General features: G+C 40.2%; 1 protein-coding gene across 3 annotated transcripts in view; it reads right to left on the bottom strand.

Annotated features, from left to right (window-relative positions):
• The window catches only part of LOC145985379 (uncharacterized), a 160,434-nt gene that overhangs the window by 19,822 nt on the left and 121,400 nt on the right, over nucleotides 1-19,212 (bottom strand). For all 3 annotated transcript variants that reach the window (XM_083119338.1, XM_083119340.1, XM_083119339.1), the window contains exons 4-6: nucleotides 10,034-10,221; nucleotides 6,421-6,639; nucleotides 1,341-1,491 (exon numbers count right to left, since the gene is read on the bottom strand). In XM_083119338.1, the coding sequence (XP_082975464.1) occupies nucleotides 1,341-1,491; nucleotides 6,421-6,639; nucleotides 10,034-10,221 (558 nt within the window). The remainder of the gene's footprint in view (nucleotides 1-1,340; nucleotides 1,492-6,420; nucleotides 6,640-10,033; nucleotides 10,222-19,212) is intronic.

Genomic DNA, 19,212 nt, shown 5'->3' with positions numbered 1-19,212 from the left:
ACTATTGTTGATTCTAAAAACACTAAATGCAGAGAACAAATGTAAATTCCGTCTAAAATATGACCAATAGAAGGTTTATATTGTCGCTCAACAAAGAACCGAACTTAATTGCAACGGCTGCTGTTTATGGACACGTCATTCCCGACTGTGACATCAGGCTGGGGCAGCCCAGGATGAAATAAGACGAGAAGTGTCGATCATTTTAGCCCGTAGAAAGAGCATCTGTTTGGGAAACCTTGAAGATGCCTTATTGAATACAGTCCCTGCCTTTGTGGACGGTGTTGAAATACGTTCAGGGAGTTTACAAGGTCCGATCATCTGTAATGAGTCAATCCTGTTCGAAAGAAAGATGTTCCGGTGTTCCCCATTGGATGATTCCAACAGGCCAATATCCCAGGTTCAGATCACACTCATGTGTGAAGAATGCGCTTACTTTACGTTATGATCCCTTCATGGTTGACCTTGACTTTGTCTTCTTAAGACTTGCAGCACACATCATGTCTAAGGCATAAACACGCTTTCTCTCTCTCTCTCACACACACACACACACACACACACACACAGACACATGTATATGTTTATACCACTTTACACAGTGTCATGGTAATATGTTAGCAGATTCAGTGTGAGTCTATCACAAGAAAAGTCCAGTCATCCGCTTTGCTCTCGTATGCATGGCACTGCGCATCTTTCTCTTGCATTGCAAGCAAGCCCCTTCCCGCTCAGATATTGTGGTTGTTCTGCGCATGCTCAGAAAGGTATGGTGTATCTGAATGCGCATTGTTTGTAAGGAGGAGGATCGCTAGCCAGCTTCACAGCTAAATCCAGCGGTGTTATGAGTTACTTCATCCTTTGTCTTGGTAATTTACTATTTAGTTACCTAGCCTAGACTGAGACTGGGCGTTGACAGGCAGAAACACTGTGGGGAAGGCACTAACAACCACCTGTTTCTTCTGCCATGCTTACAATGCCACTCTGACTCTACACTGTTGCTCACGAATCAGATGACGATAGGTCTCCCACTGCATGAACGCGACGGACGAAGCCTCCTGTCTCGCTCACTCCATCCTTTCCGTCCCTCTCACAAGACTACAGTACAGCTGCTCGCTCTGCTGTACCAGAGCGCTTTTTCACACACACGTCGGGTTGACCAGGCCTGATTTAGAGTGTCAACTTACATTGAGGAAACGGACGATATCACTGACAAATACCTTATAACAGGCCCAAGGTGAAAGTCAGGTTAAGCAATAATTAAATTATGTATTTTAAATTCCCTGCACTTTCTTGAAATAGTCATACTTGAATCTTTAACTTGTGAAGCTCGGATGGAAACCACTTACTTTGCGTCTGAACAAATGCTGGATACAGCTCCCTGCAGAGAAGAGGTTCTGGAAGGTCCCGAAAATACTCCTTCAGCAACGTCGCCACATCGTGAGGGCAGTGGTCTTCCCCCAACGATATCTCCTTCCCACAGTCGAAGTCCTCCCTCAGCTGCAGATGAAAAATAACAAAATTTTACACACAGGAAACATAATTTCTAACAGGAAACACACTTGCACGTACAGTAGTACATTACAGTACCTGGAACTACACTGCCGAGGATCGAATGTACGTTATTAGGACACTTATTGATAAAAACATTGAACTTTGTTTAATTCAATCTCGTATAGACTACGAGACACTAAACCTACAGTTTAAAATGATATCGGAACAACTGTGTCTCCACCGAGGACAAAACACAGGACCTTTTGGTTACAATGTAATAACATTAGACACTACACTATACGTACCTGTGGACAATCTTGGGGCGCAAAGGCAGCTAGAGCGTGGTACTGATTACATCACCTACACAAATGCTAAACAGGTTTTAGCTTTACCTGTAACAAGAGCAGTGGTTATGAAACAACTAAAGTATGACCATAAAAGTTCAGGTCTCTGTGATTTATCCGAATATCCGGTTCACGGGCGTACTGAAGGCGGAGTTATAGGGGTCAGAACTCCCCACCCTCGTCTGGACTACATTCTCTTGAATTCAAAAGTTAATCGTTAATATAATTAGTTCTCTCCTGTTTCCTACTCATAATAATATTGAAAATGCTTGTTGACATGTTGAACCCTTACGCCTAAGGTCCAGTTGTATATTGGGCAATGTCCGCTTGCTGTTTTGCTGACTGAGGATTCGTGGCATCTAACACACTCACTACTAATTGCATAACAATGCATATGTTCGTGCAGGAACAAAGCAAGCGTTCGGTACATTCAGGGTATGTGCGTTCGAGACTGCATCCATCGAATGTCGTAATGGAAAGCCAAACATTAAGCGGGACTCCTACTCAGAACATCTGCCGCTCAAGGCTGCAAGATTCCCCGTGAAGCAATAAAGTCGCCGCAATGCAAGATTTACCAGCAAGTGCAGCCTCGGCTAACACAAAGTGGCGTTTGCATCGCGGATCCTTACAAACAATCGAACAGGACATCAAAAAGGAACCATGGGAGCTGTCGGACGTAAATCCTTAAGGATCCGGGATGTTGGCTTCGAGGAACCCTTGGCAGGTGACGTCCTGGCATACCCTCAGGCAGAGACCATCCCTCATGTGTTTTTGGAGACGCACCAACTTCATATTTTCCAGAAGGCATTAACAGCAAGTCCTGTGCAGGCAGCGGGAGAACATTTACACCCTCAGCACAAGCATCCGTAACATTTCGTTTTCACGGTCAAGCATCGCGAAATTCCCTTTGAAGAAACGTCCCAGATATTTCTTAGCCCCCCTCCTCCTCAACATCGTTCACCCACCGGGCGCTCATACTCGCACGTGTTCCGGTAACCTACATAGATGCTTCCACCGCAGAAATTTCTCTACCAAGATGCAGAAGGATCTCTCGCTTGATCTGTGATAGCTTGACGTACGAATTAAGGCCGCTCGAAAGGGAGCCGACGACAAATGTGTCTGTGTGTCGCTGTGGCGAGCCAAGTGAAGTGTGTGTTTTCTTGGCCCTCTCGCGTCTCAATCGCGAGCAAGATTTTAATCATTGCCCACATGGATTTACTTCTGCATCTAGCATTATGTGCACCACTACCACACTCTCTGCATATACTGCTGTAATGATATGAGCGTGGAAGTTTCTTGTCCAAAGGGACTGCAGTGCTCATGCACACAATACTCGAAATGGATCAAATCAATGTTGATGCATTTTTAATGCATCAATTGACACAGTTAAATGTGTAATTTTGTAATCTTGATCTTATCTTTGGGAAGATCGTGCCTGATCTTCCCAATTAATGCATTTTAGTGCATCACACGGTACAGGACCCTTTTACGTATTCCTGTGTGTATTTTGACGCATCAAAAAGTGCATCATTTGCAGTTTATGGACGTTAATGTGTTTTTGGAGTCAACTCGGGTTCTGTGTGTAAAACGTAACTTCAATTATCAAGTAGTGTACACTAGAGCCTATTGCAGTTTCTTATTGAAAAAGGTTGATTGATATTTGTAAGCTTACAGAGATTACTCTTTGGACCACTATCCATGCAAAGCATATTACATTCGCTTAGTCCCAAAATTTTCAGAGGGTATACGCTGAGTTTTCTGAAATGTTAACTGGGTCCATGTTTCCATTAACTTTGTATTATGTTTCCATTAAATATGGATGAAATTATTTAAATTGTGCAGAAAAATGTCGTTGGTGGTAGTATACTGATGATGATAATATACTCATAATTTGCATAAAAGAAGCATATTGCAATAGAGAAGGCAATGTCAATATAAATGTGAAATTAGGATTTAAACGTAAAGGCTACAGTAGTATTTTATACACTACAGTTCAGAATGTTATTGTATTTTATTTTCTCGTTGATATTATACATATACATATTATACTCTTAATAACTTTCATAATTCTGCTAAGAACTTGGAAAAAATACTTTGAAGACTTACTTACATGGACCAATAAAGTTTATTTCAGGAACTGTTTCTTTCTATCTACTCGAAGACATTGCAAAGTGCCTCCTTTGATACTTGTCACTAGAACGTTTTGCCCAAACTCATGAATCAATGTCATTTGTTTGGTCAAATCATATAAATACATATAAATGAAACGGAAGTAGGTGGTGTACAAATTCTAGCAGAAAGCATACTCTAATGAGTAACGTTCACCAGAGGGTAAACGGAGTACACCACCTTATAGCATCAACTAAGGTCATGATAACGTGTTCTGATGGATAATGGCTGTTCTGAGCCTCTTGATCCCCGAGATATTCAGGAAGGGAACCTAAATGAAAATATTAATGTCACATTTGGGAGAATTACTTTAACAATCTCAGATTCAAATATTCTTAACAGAAATACAGCCTTATTTCTCTTCTAGTCTACGGTTATTACAAGCATAAATACAGTTTTTCGTGGTAACGTTTCGGGAGAAGACATGCTCCCTTCATCAGAAGGTTTGGTTTGATTAAATATACAGTTATAACAATGGTTAAAGAAAGCAAAACAAACTGCTTGTTTTCACAGTTAAGTTGCTATATTACAACAATGTAACATTGACAACATCCATTGTATAACTGATTCTTTTGTTTATAACTGTATCTTTAATGAAACTAAAGATAAATGTCTGATGAAGGGAGTGTGTTCTCCTGAAACGTCACAACGAAAAACTGTGTTTTTATGCTTGTAATAACCGTAGACTACAATATAAATAATTCTACATTGCATTAATGCGTACATACAAGAGAAATTATTAGATACAGCCTTGTTTTCAGGTTACAGGTTTCTTGTGCCTTTTTTACTGAATGGTAACTTATCATATCACGTTGCAATGTGTCCACAGTAAGCCAGTATATTCATTCAGGGTTAGTCAAAGGATCGCCAGATAGCGCCATCAGAAGTGAGAAATCATTTTTTATGATTTATTTCAATTTTGTTGAATACAAATACTCACACAAACATATTATTTTCAAATAATTACACAAATATTTATTTTTATTTCAATAATTGTATCAATGTATGTGTGTAAAGGCAAAATAATTTTATTAGGAAATTATTATTTTCATGTTTCAAACTTGATGATTTTAATTATTTCAACTGTTGTAAAAAAATGTTCTTTCAATTCTTGTTTCAATTTCATACTCGAACAAATATATGGAATGTATATACGCTAACACTGCATCTCTCAAAAGGTGTGCTGCAAAAGTTCACACAAAAAACATTTAATTGTAATGGGACGTAAGAACTGGCATATGTATGAAATACGTGATTTTTTTAACCTTAGAGAACTCCATATAAATGCAATATAAACTGCAGAAGTATTTAATTATAACGCGAACATATGAGAAAAATGGGCTTGTTTACTTTTGCACAATTGTTCAATACGGGGACAAATTCTTGGTTCACTGAAAGTATTCGTTCTCGTTTATTATCAGTTGCCAGTAACTTTTATTATACTTATATTTATTTATATGTATTTTGCAGCATACTAAAACTGTGATAGCGTACCACTAGGTTGGCGTCGAATTAACAGAAATTTCTGACGCAGGGAGGAAGTTTTCAGCTGATTCTCTGATAAAATAATAATAATAATAATGCTAGTGGCAACCATGATTCTGTGTCGGCGGGCTTGCATACACACAGGTTAAGAAATTGACATTTTTCAAGGGTTCGTACCATCGTAAAGAGGCGTCAACGAGAGAAACGTTACTAAAAAGGTTATTCGTTCTGATGTTCTCTACCAGAAGTGTTCATTTCGATTAAACCTCCTTCACCCTCATTCTCACACTCCCTCGCCCTCACGACTCGACCACCCTCTTTCGGAGGGTGAGGATAAGGTTTGCCCTCTGTTCTCTACACGCTGTGACAGTTTGTTGATGTACGGTAATACCATGTACATTCAGGGTGTCCCAAAATGATTATCGGGGTTTGATTCCCTTTATATGTGGGGTACAAGGACAAAGCTTATATGGGAATAAATACAAGTTTACATAGTGGACCTTATAAATCTTCAAGGTGAGCACCTTTCGTGACACGGCACACATGCATCCGGTAGACCAATCCTTCACAAACACGGGTCAGCATGTGGGGAGTGATAGAATGAACACCTGTTATAATCCTCTTTTTCAAGTCTGGCAGGTAGTGGTGGTACGTACACTTTATTCGCATAGCCCCACAAGAAGACGTCAGAAGGTGTGAGGTCAGGGAATCGTGGAGGCCACGGACCGTGTCATGAAATGTGCTCATAGTGAACATTTATAAGGTGCACTATGTAAACTTGTTGCGTTCTTATTTACTCCCATATAAGCTTTATCCTTGTACCACACATATAAAGGGAATGAAACCCTTATAATAAATTTGGGACACGTTGTATGTGTGTGCGTAACAGACTTGCCTGACATTTGAAATTTAAGTTCTTAAAATAAGTTCCACTCACCTGCCTCACCCTCTTCTTGGAACTGCTGACCCTGAATATCCCAAGCGTGTTCAGACCGTAGTTTTCAAGGTGTCTGAAACAGGAGAACACTATCTGAGGAACGTTTGGTCCAGTGTCCTGTTCCACGTCCATGGACCCACAAGAGATCGTATCCAATCCCGGCACACTTCCGGCTAGTCCAGGCCTTCTATCTGGAGCTAGGCTTTCGCAGGAACCGCTCTGGAAGAATGTAGATAATTATCATCAGTATTGAAAATTGGTACATTGATATTACAATTACAATAGATACATGAAGGTTATATTCACAGTGATGAACGTCTTTAACCACAGCCGGTTTGGATATATTAATAAAAGCGTTAATGCAAATATGTTTAATTTTTAATCTAACTGAGTTCAAGATTACGTCACTTTTAAATTTTCTTGGGTTGAATGCTAAGATAAAGGTGAATGATTGGCTAAATGATATAAATAAAAGAACAAGGAACAAACCCAAGCCTAAGCCGAACAATCAATACATTCGGCTCTCTCATTATTTATATATATATATATATATATATATATATATACCGCGTGAGGCACCTAAAAGTACCACCTGAAATAGCGAAGAAACCAGAAACAGTAGCGATGTGAGGTTTGCGGGAAACAATAATATCAAATGGGGCTCGTAAATCGGAGGTATGGGGTGGGTCGAAAAATATCGACAAATGGGGCATCTGGAGCAAAGTCATATTTTTTTAAATGGAACGATATACAATAACATGCATAATATAAAAGAGCACACGCAGAGAAACACAACGCCGTTGGTCTCATGCATCTACTGCACATAGGAACGAAGATATGGCCATGTGAAAATATGTAAACAAACTAAAAAGTGGCCCACTTGACCGTCAGTACCACGGCATGTACAAGTATGAGATGTCGGAAGCCATTGGACAAGATGAAGACAGAACGTGTTAAAAGAAGAAAAAATACAGTAGACATCGTCAGCACCATGTATTTGACAGTGTTACAGCATAATGAAAATGACCATGCCAGTATGTCGAAGAACCACTGCGTAAGAAGCGAAAACCTGTCAAAGTGTGTGTTCAAAGTGGTGGCCGTCAGCTGCGATACAGGCAACGAGGCGCCCACGCAAAGATCGTTGCATAGAATGTAGCATCTCGTAGGGAATGTCCCTACAGGCCGCAGTAATGCGGTGTTGCATATCCTCTGGAGTTGTTGGCACATCCCGGTAGACAATGTCCTTCAGCTTTCCCCACAGGAAAAAGTCTAACGGTGACAAATCTGGGGAACGAGCCGGCCATTTGACAGGCCCTCCACGTCCAATCCAACGATTTGGAAATGTATTTTCCACACATGCTGTAGCGCGTCTAGCACTGTGAGCTGGGCACCCGTCATGTTGGTACCACTTGTCCCTCCTTGTCTGAAGTGGTATGTCCTCCAATAGTACAGGCAGTTCATGTTGTAAAAACTGTATGTATCGGTCAGCATTCAGTGTCCCTTGTATAAAAAAAGGGCCAATGAGATATTCACCCACTATACCACACCACACGTTCACACTCCATGGGCGCTGGCGTTCCACTTGGCGAAGCCAATGTGGATTTGTCACCGACCAATAGTGCATTTCCATGACATTGACATTTCCATGATTGGTAAAAGTTGCCTCGTCAGTGAAGAGGATACGTGACAAATCGGGTGTGTCGTGTCGTAACATCCATATGCAAAACCGAACACGGTCCACGAAATCATTCCCGTGAAGTTCCTGATGGAGGGAGATATGATATGGGTGAAACTTTTGTGTGTGCAGAATGCGCAATACACTTCGCTGACTCATCCCAGCATCCCTGGCAATTTCACGGGAGCTAACGTGCGGATTCACAGCAACAGCGGCGAGAACATTTGTTGCACCTGCCTCACCTGTAGTTGGCTTGTTCCGCACACGTGCTCGTGGTGTTACACTTCGGTGTCTCTTAATTTAATAAATAACTTACCAAACAGACGTCGAGATGGCTGTCGTCTGTCCGGATATCTCTCTGCGTACACACGGTAGGCTTCTGAGGCATTCTTTCGGCATTCCCCATAAATCAGGATCACGTCCGCTTTTTCTATGTTTGTGAACACCATAATCTTCGCTCTTACCACTACGACTGCTTGCTATGAACTAACACGATCTCGTGGACCTGCTATCAAAACTTGCTCTGCGTAAAGGCAGTTCTGTCAGGCACCTGAGAAGTCTTACATGGCGTGGTACTGACGGTCAAGTGGGCCACTTGTTAGTTTGTTTACATATTTTCACATGGCCATATCTTCGTTCCTATGTGCAGTAGATGCATGAGACCAACGGCGTTGTGTTTCTCTGCGTGTGCTCTTTTATATTATGCAAGTTATTGTATATCGTTCCATTTTAAAAAATATGACTTTGCTCCAGATGCCCCATTTGTCGATATTTTTCGACCCACCCCATACCTCCGATTTATGAGCCCCATTTGATATTATTGTTTCCCGCAAACCTCACATCGCTACTGTTTCTGGTTTTCTTCGCTATTTCAGGTGGTACTTTTAGGTGCGTCACGCGGTATATATATAAAGCAAAGAAGGAGAAAGGAAACACTCACCAGACAGTGGAAAAATTCAAATTTTCGCAGGCTATCACTGCATTATTAATATAAGAAGAAAGACGGAACCGGAAGTGGTTGAAGAAGAAAGATGGAACTTCCGGAACTTCTTATATTGATAATGCAGTGACAGCCTGCGAAAATTTGAATTTTTCCACTGTCTGGTGAGTGTTTCCTTTCTCCTTCTTTGCTTTTTATTTAGCCCTTTTGGCCCTCCTTTCTTTTATCCATTATATATATAAATATCGCCTACCCCGGTGGCTTAGTGGTTAGCACATCGCACTACGACTTCAGGAGTCCCGGGTTAGAATCCCGGCCTGGGCATGGATGTTTGTGAGTGTCAATTCATTAATTTCATCATATCATCAATCATCCCCATCGTCGCAAATTAGCCAAAAGTGGCACAAAAAGCAAAGTAAAATAAAGCATATCAATCAATCAACATCCGCTATGACACATGTGTCATCTACGAGAGTTAAACCTGTATTGTGGTGTATTTCAAGTGGAATACAGGTTTAACTCTTGCAGAACACATGTTTCATAGCGGATGTTGATTTAGAAAAAAACACTTGTTCTTCAGCAATTCCGATTACAAGCTGAGGACGAAGTTCATCGTCTGAGGAAGACCCTGATAGAGGGTAAAAACGTTACATGAAATCTTAATATACTGCCTTGGTCAGCAACTTTAGTGTTTTTAATATGGAAACAAGGCTAAATGATGTTATTAAGGACAGAAATAAAAGGATATAAATTACCACAGGGGTACCGGATTCAAATCCCGGCCTGGGCTGTTTATTTGTGAGCGTTCATCATACCATCATTCATCCTCATCGTCGCGATTAGCCAAAAGTTGCAGAAAAGCAATGATATATAACAGAAATCAAATCAAATGTAAATGACCTGAGGATTTGAAACATATTGTGCAAATTATACCGATCAGCGATCTGTTGTCAATGTACGGAAGGAATTAGTCCCCCCCGCCCCCCACTCGGCCCTACCTCCTCCGTCCTGGCAGTTTCAATGAGCGAGCTGAAGCTGGCGCGGCTCCCGTGGTGAGATTTTCTCCGAAGTTCGCTGTCCTCTTCTTCTCGGAACGGGCTCTCAGTCCGCGGCCTACACAGCCTGTCATTGGCTAGGCACTGGCCAATAGGAATTCCAAACACGAGTCCGCCTCCGCTTGTGCCCTCTGAAATATAGAACAGAAGTAAGCACACGGGATAATGTTTATTTCACACCAATTAATTTCACATATTTACTACAAAAAATACAAGAGATCTTCATATGCAGATCGCATCTCCTATGTTAAATTACTAAATGAATTCTCATGTGATACACTTGAACGAAGACGCGAAACGGCTGACCATATATTCCTATACAAACTTATCAATGGTATACTTGAGTGTGACAATCTTTTACAGTTGATAAACTTTAACGTCAATTATAAGGTATTAAGAGTAAGACAACCATTTTACTGCAATAAATCAAACACAAAATTTCATCAAAATTCTCCAATCATTAGATTATTAAGTAAACGTAATAATATTGTCTCGAATGGAATTGATTTGGATTTTGCTTTTAATATTAAAAACTTTCTATATAGTTTAAATAACATATTAGATATACTATACAATTAAAACAGATCCAATTCTAGAGTGATATATTTATAGTCTCAACTACAATTTATAGCTTTTTAAATTTTGTATACATATAAAAGAATTCAAATTTGAACTTTTGTTTTGTATTGATTATTCCTGTTTCTTATTTAAATAGTGGTATTCGTATAATTTCTTTATTATTCTCAAGCTTTTATACTATGTTACGTGTTTATGTTTTGTTTCTTCTGTCCTTTAGTTTTCTTCTCTGTTCAAAATTTGTAATATATGTATGTAATTTTTTGTATTTGTGTAACTTTTGTATTTGTATAACTTTTTGTATTCGTATTTATCTAAGGTTTTGTGTAATAATTACTATGTGTTTGTATCATATATTATATATTTATGTAAATTATATTGTATATAGCAAGTTGTAATGCCTATTGTAATTGGAGCATTCGCTCTGTTATAGGCGACTGGTTAATAAATAAATAAATAAATGACTTACAAATTGAAAAGAATCAAAGACGGAAAGTTGACATATTGTGAACACATTTTTTCCCCTGTTGTAGCAAAGTGTTCAGCCTTCGTTTGATGACGTCACAAAGGATGTGACTCACTCACCTTTTTATTATCAATGCAGATTAGTTATATGCTTACGTGAGTAGCCAGGTTATGTTTGGTGATGTTGGATACATGCACATTCACGATATCGTTTCAGATGGATTAAGGTTATCTTCCAGCAAATAGGCTATACTTCACAATTTCAAGGAAGTGTAAGGACTGGACAAGGAGGCACTATACGTGTACTATCTTCCACGTAGTACACCCTGGATTGCATTATTGGAGACTAGCGAGGCAGTGCCGTCTGCACTTACTGCCAGTATATTCCTCTGTGGAGCTAGTGTCGTGACTGTGTGAGTTTGCAATTGTCAATGTCATGCATTTCATCTTATCGCCGATCATTTTGTCTTCGCTATTAGACAAAAATGACACAAAAACCAAGTCAGATAAACCCATTCCATCAATGCACAATTTCAAAGCAGTTGTATATTTTAAATCTTAGATGCTAGCTTGTTCTACACGTATTAGCCTCCATGTCGAGCTTGATTTTAGCGCGTAATTTGAAATTGCGTACTATGTCAAAGATAGATTTGTTCTAATTCCGAGGATTAGATTGTTTGAATTGTATTCTGAAAAATACGCATCATGTTTTTTGCACTTATTGTTTTTGCAATATTTCTTTCAAAATTAAACTTCTTTTTGCGTGTTTGATTTCACGTGTTTGTGAGAAGAATTATGTAGTAAAAACACGGATCGTAAAATGTGAACCAAATTCATCAGGTTCGTTCCCAAGCAGCACTACCGTGGAACTGAATATTGTTCCATTGAAAGAACAGAAGGAAATTCGCTCAACAATCTTCATCTCATATTTCTCCTTGTCATCACTGCTCAGTCTACTGAGATGTGCATCCGTGAACGGTATACAAGCCGAAGAATTGTAGTGTTACTTGGGTTGCACAAACACAAGACGTTCGGCGCAGCTTTGTCAGAGACTGTACAAATTAGAACCATCATTACAGGAATTATACAAAATTACGTAAACAAAATACACTTTGCAGTTGTAAAAAAACTAACTAACTAACTAACTCCCTAGCTTTCTTAAACCCGAAGGTTCATGGCTGCAGCAAAACACGCCTTCCATCTTTCCCTATCTTGAGCAAGTTCTATATACTCTTTTCCATCCCTACCGATTTCCCTTAGGTCCATCTCAACGTTGTCCCTCCATCTTCGTCTTGGCCTCCCTACAGGTCTCTTACCATCAGGTTTCCCAACAAGAATCCTGTAAACTCCTCTTTCCTCTCCCATTCGTGCCACATGGCCTGCCCACCTAAGTCTTCTTGATTTAATTATTCTGATAATATCTGGACATGAATACAAATTATGTAGTTCTAAATTATGTAACCTTCTCCACTCACCTGTCTCCTCATCCCTTTTAGGTCCAAATATTTTCCTAAGGATCTTATTTTCAAATACTCTCAATTTATGTTCCTCTTTCAATGTAAGGGACCAAGTTTCACATCCATATAATACTACAGGCAAAATTACGGTTTTGTATATTTTAACTTTTAGTTTCTTAGATATTAAACGAGAAGACAAAAGTTTATGAAGAGAGAAGTAACATGCATTTCCTGAATTAAGCCTACTTTTTATTTCCTCTTTAATATAATTTTCATTTGTTAATATTACTCCTAAGTATTTGAATTTGGTTCAAACGAGTTGTTATCAATAATTAGATTTTGATTATTACCTAACACTTGGTTTCGGCCTGTAAGCATATATTTAGTTTTCTCTTTGTTAACTTCCAAACCTATCTCTTTAGCAGTTTTGAAAAATATTTTAGCATTATTCTTAATTGTATTCACATCATCCCCCAGTAAGTCTACATCATCTTCATATGCTAACAACTGAGTCACACCATTTAATTTTAGTCCTTCTTTAGTTTCTTTTACCTTCCTAACAGCATATTCTAAGGCAAAATTAAAGAGCAATGGAGATAATGCAGTTGTAAAAAAAAACTCGAATATATTTGCTTGCGTAGCACAGTCATTATTACAATCAGTTTGACCACTGCCGTAGAATTAGGCAACACACATAACCCCATGTGTGGAAGTGAGTTTATCAGGACCTCGATATCGTATTATTATTGCGGTTAACCATTCACATATACAGGGTGAAGCAAAAGTCAGGAACCATAGTGTTATTCACTTCAGCTTATATTGTCTATATTATATGCTCAATATGTTGACCCTCTTGAGCAAGGCACATGTTCAGACGACGTTCCCAGTTTTTCAGGACACTGAGGATTGTGGCAGGCGGTATTTGCACAGCACATTCCGTTATTCTCCCTTGCAGATTGTGTAGTTCGTGAATCTGGGTGCATTGCCTTCAGGTGACCCCATTGGTGTGAGGTCGGGGGATTTCACGGGCCACGCAACGGGGCCTCTCCAACCTATCCACCCTCCTCCGGAAACTGGTCATCCAGCCACTGACATACGATTAATCCATTAGTCCTATGGTTCCTGACTTTTGACTCACCCTGCATATTGACACAAAGAATAAAGCACTTTATAATTCTGTAGCCTAAAACTCCTTCGCAATGTAGTATCGATGTTCATCGTTAGAGCTCTCTGGAGTTCCTGTTTTTTATGATGGGCTTTTCTTTGGGAACACCCTGTTGCATACAGTATAAAAGGACTGTTTCACTTGCTTACACATCTTCATTTCCTCGTCTAGGTCGTGATATTTTTGATACAACTGTTAAGATCTGCATAATAATAATAATAATAATAATAATTGATGCATCCAAACTCCCCATTGGGACCCCAAGGCATGCTAGAAATGCAATGTTTGTGCTTAATAGCAAGATCATATCATATCGTATTGGAAATCTGCCCAGTGCAGCAAAGGTCTTCACGGAGCACGGTGCAAGAGGCCTGGGTTTTCCCTCCCCTGTCGCTAAATCTGTTTCTTTCTCAGAACCTTGCTTGTGGTGTAAATCCCGTTCATGTTTCTCACGGTGGTATGTCACGAATGTCGGTATGTTAATTCTGCAACGAGCATGTGGCCACGATGGGCATCGTTGCAAGATGGGCGAGGGTGGGATCTAGCCCACCGTAATTAGTCTATTCTTGCCCAGAATCATTTACGGCAGAGTAAGGTCCCCAAGCAGAGAGAAGGTGAGAGACACAAATATGAAGAAAGAATGGAACAGAAAGTGTTGTAAGGGGAGATATAAAGTGATAGGAAAAGATAGAGATAAGCAGAGCAAAAGAGAGAAAGAAGAAGAGAGGTGAAAATAAAGATATAGGGTTAGAAAGAAAAGAGGGAGAAATAAACATAGAAGAGTAAGACAGAAGAGGGAGAGAAGAAACAAATAAAGAAAGAACTAGGTAAAGAGTGGAAGGAAGACAGAAAGAGAAAGAAAAAAGAAAAAGCAGAGAGAGAGAGAAAGAAATAAATAGTTAAGATAGCAGGAAAGAGTAGGCGAGAATGAAAGAAATCGAGGAATATCTGAGAGAGGGGGAGGAGAGGAGAGGAGAGGAGAGAAGACGAGACGAGACGAGACGAGACGAGGAGAGGAGAGGAGAGGAGAGGAGAGGAGAGGAGAGGAGAGGAGAGGAGAGAAGAGAAGAGGAGAGGAGAGAAGAGAGGAGAGGAGAGTAGTGGGGAGGGAGAAGCGTAGGGCTAGACCATGATTAGAAAGACCCTATGTCACTGTCGTCGAACAAAAAGAGTGTGGGTGATGGATGCAATCAGCTGCTTACCACGTACTTCTGCCCTTGCGTTGGAAAAATGTGCTGCGTTCTTCAACGCACAGATTCAGTGCCAATTGTTCATCATGAAAGGGAAAAACTGTGCAGCAAACATATAGACGTAATATTGAACGTTGTTGAATTTCATGACAACGACGAAAGAGAAGGAAGTTACACATATGGCAACACTGGGAAATCTGACACAAGCGAAGTGGAAGCGAAAGGAGAAAAACAATTGACTGTCCACTTTAGTTCGCGAGTTTGCCTGGGATCTTCTTGACTGAGACTTCTGTAGACTTCTGACATGAATAGAACATTTCTTCTTTCCGTCTGCATCTTGTAAATGAAGGCATCAAAAAAATACATCTACTGTATTTACGAGAAAAATTTGGGTCATTCCACAGTAAGTGAGGCTAGATTGTAACTACCGTAACAGTGCATAAAACACAATTCTGTTTTCACACATACAGCATGATAGAAAGCTATCAAGCATATCATGTAGTACTACCAGAAAGCAGTGTGGAATATGTTTTTACCAATTTCACTTTGAAGTGATAACCTACAGAGAAGTACTCTTATGGTGGGACAATCTCGGCTCACATTCTGTGGAATGGCTGGTTCAATGATCTTCATACAAGAAAACCCACAATAGACTTGTGGGTAAAACTATCGGCTTGTTATCAAGAATCCCAGGATCGATTTTCGGCAGATTTAAGTGGTAAAAGTAAAGTAAAGTGCTCCCCTGTGCTTTGAACTATGCCATGAAGGCGTACAGGAGGTGTGGAGTTAGGGTTCCACACGTTCTTGTTCACGACCGAAGGTGGGAGTGATGTGATCAGCACTTCGCCCTTGGTCGGCTTTATCCCCCCTTCCCCAGAGTGAACGCCGGAGACGCTTCAACAGGTGAAAAATATCCCGTTTCTCCCCCACCGGTGATCAAACCCGGGTCTCTCGCATGATAGTCAGACGTCCTAACGACTGAGCTGATTTAAGTGGTCCGAATTCCAATATAAAAGGCCTTCTTGATCATAAACTTCACCCAAAAACAAACTTTATTCGCTTCACGCAGTATACATCCTACGGGGAAAAGGTATGGAGAAAAACACACGTAAGCACACGCACACACATGAAGAGAACACACGCAGGCTAAGAAACAAACAAACACTCACCGACCACTCCGACACGCAGAGTTTTAAGTTGGAAATAGAATGTGGAGATCCAGATTTAGAACGTTACAAGAATGGATGTGCTCATGTAAGAAGCTAAAGCAGAAAAAAGAAAGGGGTTGGGGGAGGAAGACCTAACACGAAACAGCCGATGTCACTGACATCACTTCATGTATGGGGAAACCAAATGGATGCATACATATGAAGCAAAATATTTTTTTTTCCTATTTCATTGCATGTGAACTGGGTCTAGTGTGGAACGCAGTCTTGACTGTAATGTTGGCTAAAGCCCACATAGTCAACTAACGCAGAAAAGGTTAAACGTTGAGCGAATTAGGTTAACAGTGTCTGCCTGTTACGAGAGACGTGCAGCGTAAAAGGCTACATGTCATACAAGCCAGTGGCGTATTTTAGAAGATTTAATATACTTGAGCACCGAGTTAGTTTGTAGTTAGAGATCGGATTCATATGACTTACACATTGGAAAAAAATATTGCCTTAAAGTGCAAAAACAATATTATTTTCGAAAATTTAAGTCTAGTTAGTTTGGACTTATGTACTTCAGGCTGTCGATGAGTGAATTGCAGAGCTTGTCAGCAGCATAAAAATCCAACGATTCTTTGTATTGAAACAAAATTTACGTCGTATTTTTCTCTGCTACTGTGTTACACTTGGTACGTTGTACGTACCGCTATTGTATAGGGCACGGCCGTCTCAGTGATCACTTTGCAGCAAGGGTTGAACCCTCCAATGAGTCGTGCATGTAATGTTATTTTAAGTCTTTGGTATATTCTTATTGAATGTGCCAATTTTACTTTCATCAGACAAACTTTTAATCTTCCCAACTGTTTATCGTCCATGTTGGGGAATGACGACAGTGTTTTAACACATTCTTTTAGCTTTTTCTCCTTACCATCTTAATGTGTTGTGTGTGTCCTGTCAGGAGCCTTCACAAACTTGCACTTGTAACCTTTCTCAAAGGGCTCTTTGCATTCCCTTTTAGTAATTATCCGATAAGGTCCGAACACCCCTCACTCGTTTATTCCGTTAATTTTAGCATTGATACTTACCTATTCTGCATTGCGGAAGATTCTTAAAGGTGAGGTTATGCCTTTTTTTTATAAAATAGTGTCAACTTTTCATATTACGAGTCATTATTTGTCTTCCTTGTTCTGCTTGGGTAACAGACAATATGGCGTGCACTCGTCAAGGATCATCGCGCGTCGTGCTTGTGTTTTGTCGAGTTGGAGTGGGTATACAGTGTTTCAACCTTCTTAACCGAAAAATACCTACTTTCGTGTTCATTATGTCATCACAAACCATTGACGGATAGGCCCACGAACCATTGATGGACAGCCCCACGAACCATTCACGATAGCCCCACGGACCATTTCCGGCAAGGTTAGGTTAGGTTAGGTTAGGTTAGGTTAGGTAAGCATAGTTTTAAAAAAATCTGGTAAAAAAGGCACGTTTGGAAACACTGGTGAGAGCGCGTGACTTTCGACGCTCGCACCATCTGCACGTACATAATGGAAACACCGACATAATGTTACAGAAAATGCAAGTTCCTTACATAACAAGTGATTATTTCTTGTTCTGCAGCATTCTATGGTGAAGTTTTCAGTTTCTGCGAAAGAAAATACTTCCAAGAACGTCGACAAAGCTACAGAAACTGATTTCAGTAAGTAGTTTCTCCTGTAAATTTGAAGAAATCCGTTCCGGCGATATCGGATATTTACCTCCCTTTTTAACTTTAAGGTAAGGAATAAAATCTAAAAGATAGGAGTATACTTTGAAGAGTACAATATGGTAATATCCAAAAACTTTAATTTACCATCAACAATATAAGATTGAAATTATGGACGTTTCAGCCCATGGCTGCATACTTAAACTTTCTAATAGGTATACCTAGTCTGGCCATGAATACTGTTACAAATTTTTGCCTTGGATTGTACGTCAGGCTTATGAACTATGCTTGTGCTGAAACTCAATCCTGACCATTGTGTGTTCAAATGTGAAAGAGAAAGCATGTATGCTTAGCATGGAGAAGGGCGAATGTTAAAACAGGGCAGCCGTAATTGCTCGGCATACGGTTGGAAAGTCATCCACTGAGATTTTCCAATCCATAAAAACCCTGAAGATCAGCAAATGGTTTGTGCATCGGACAATCTAGAGATTCGCTGGCACTGGTAGCGTGAAAGATCGCCCAAGAGTTGGTCGATTTCACACTGTATGAACGTCTTTTAAAGCAGTGGTGGTTATCGTCTGGCGAAATTCCACCAGGAAGCAAGTGATAATGGCACGGGAGCTGAACATTTTACAATGACCAATGTCCAGGGTACTTAATGAAGACCTTGGAATTGGAGCTTACCGGTGGAGTACTGGACATTCGCAGGATTTTCTTCACTAATGAGAAATTGTTCACCACTGAAGAAAGTTTTAACCACCAAAATGAAAGGGCGTGTGCTTCAAGCTCTCGAGAAGTTCGCGAGAGAGTTTCCAATGTTCAGAGATGCCACCATCCCTTCTCAGTCATGGTTTGGTGGGGGGTGAGCTATTAGGGTTCCACCAGGCTTCATGTTTGTGAAAATGGCTTAAAAACCAGTGCAAAAGTGTGTGTGGAAAGTGTCTTATGCCCTCTCGTGACGCCGTTGAACCTAACAATGTTTCACAATAAACTCTGGAGGTTCCAGAAAGATTCTAACCCAGCTCATAAGGCGGTGACTGGAGACTACTGTACTCCATTTCATCTCCACTGCTGATTGGCCATCTGGTAGTCCTGATCTCAGTACCCTGGACTGAAAATCGTGGCCAGTGCTAGAGGGGACTGTCTGCAAGAAGAGGCACCCTATAATTGAGAATTATAAGCGCTCCTTCATGGCAGCAGTGGCGGACTCTCCCATCGAGACCATCCGTGCTGCAATAGATGCCTGGACAGAGAGACTGTGTGAGAGCAAAAAGTGTACATTTTTAAAACTGATTAGTGCTATTTTGTGTGTAATAAATGTAAGTGTACCATACTAAAAGAAAATTTTGAAATCTGAAACAATATTCAACTTATTCACAAAACAGTGCGTAACAGTATTTATGGCCAGAATAGATA

Source organism: Lepisma saccharinum, chromosome 3 (assembly GCF_977018435.1).
Source record: "Lepisma saccharinum chromosome 3, izLepSacc3.1, whole genome shotgun sequence".
NCBI classification, from domain to species: Eukaryota; Metazoa; Arthropoda; class Insecta; order Zygentoma; family Lepismatidae; genus Lepisma; species Lepisma saccharinum.
The sequence above is the reverse complement of the archived record's forward strand: the minus strand, read 5'-3'. Positions and strand labels throughout refer to the sequence as shown.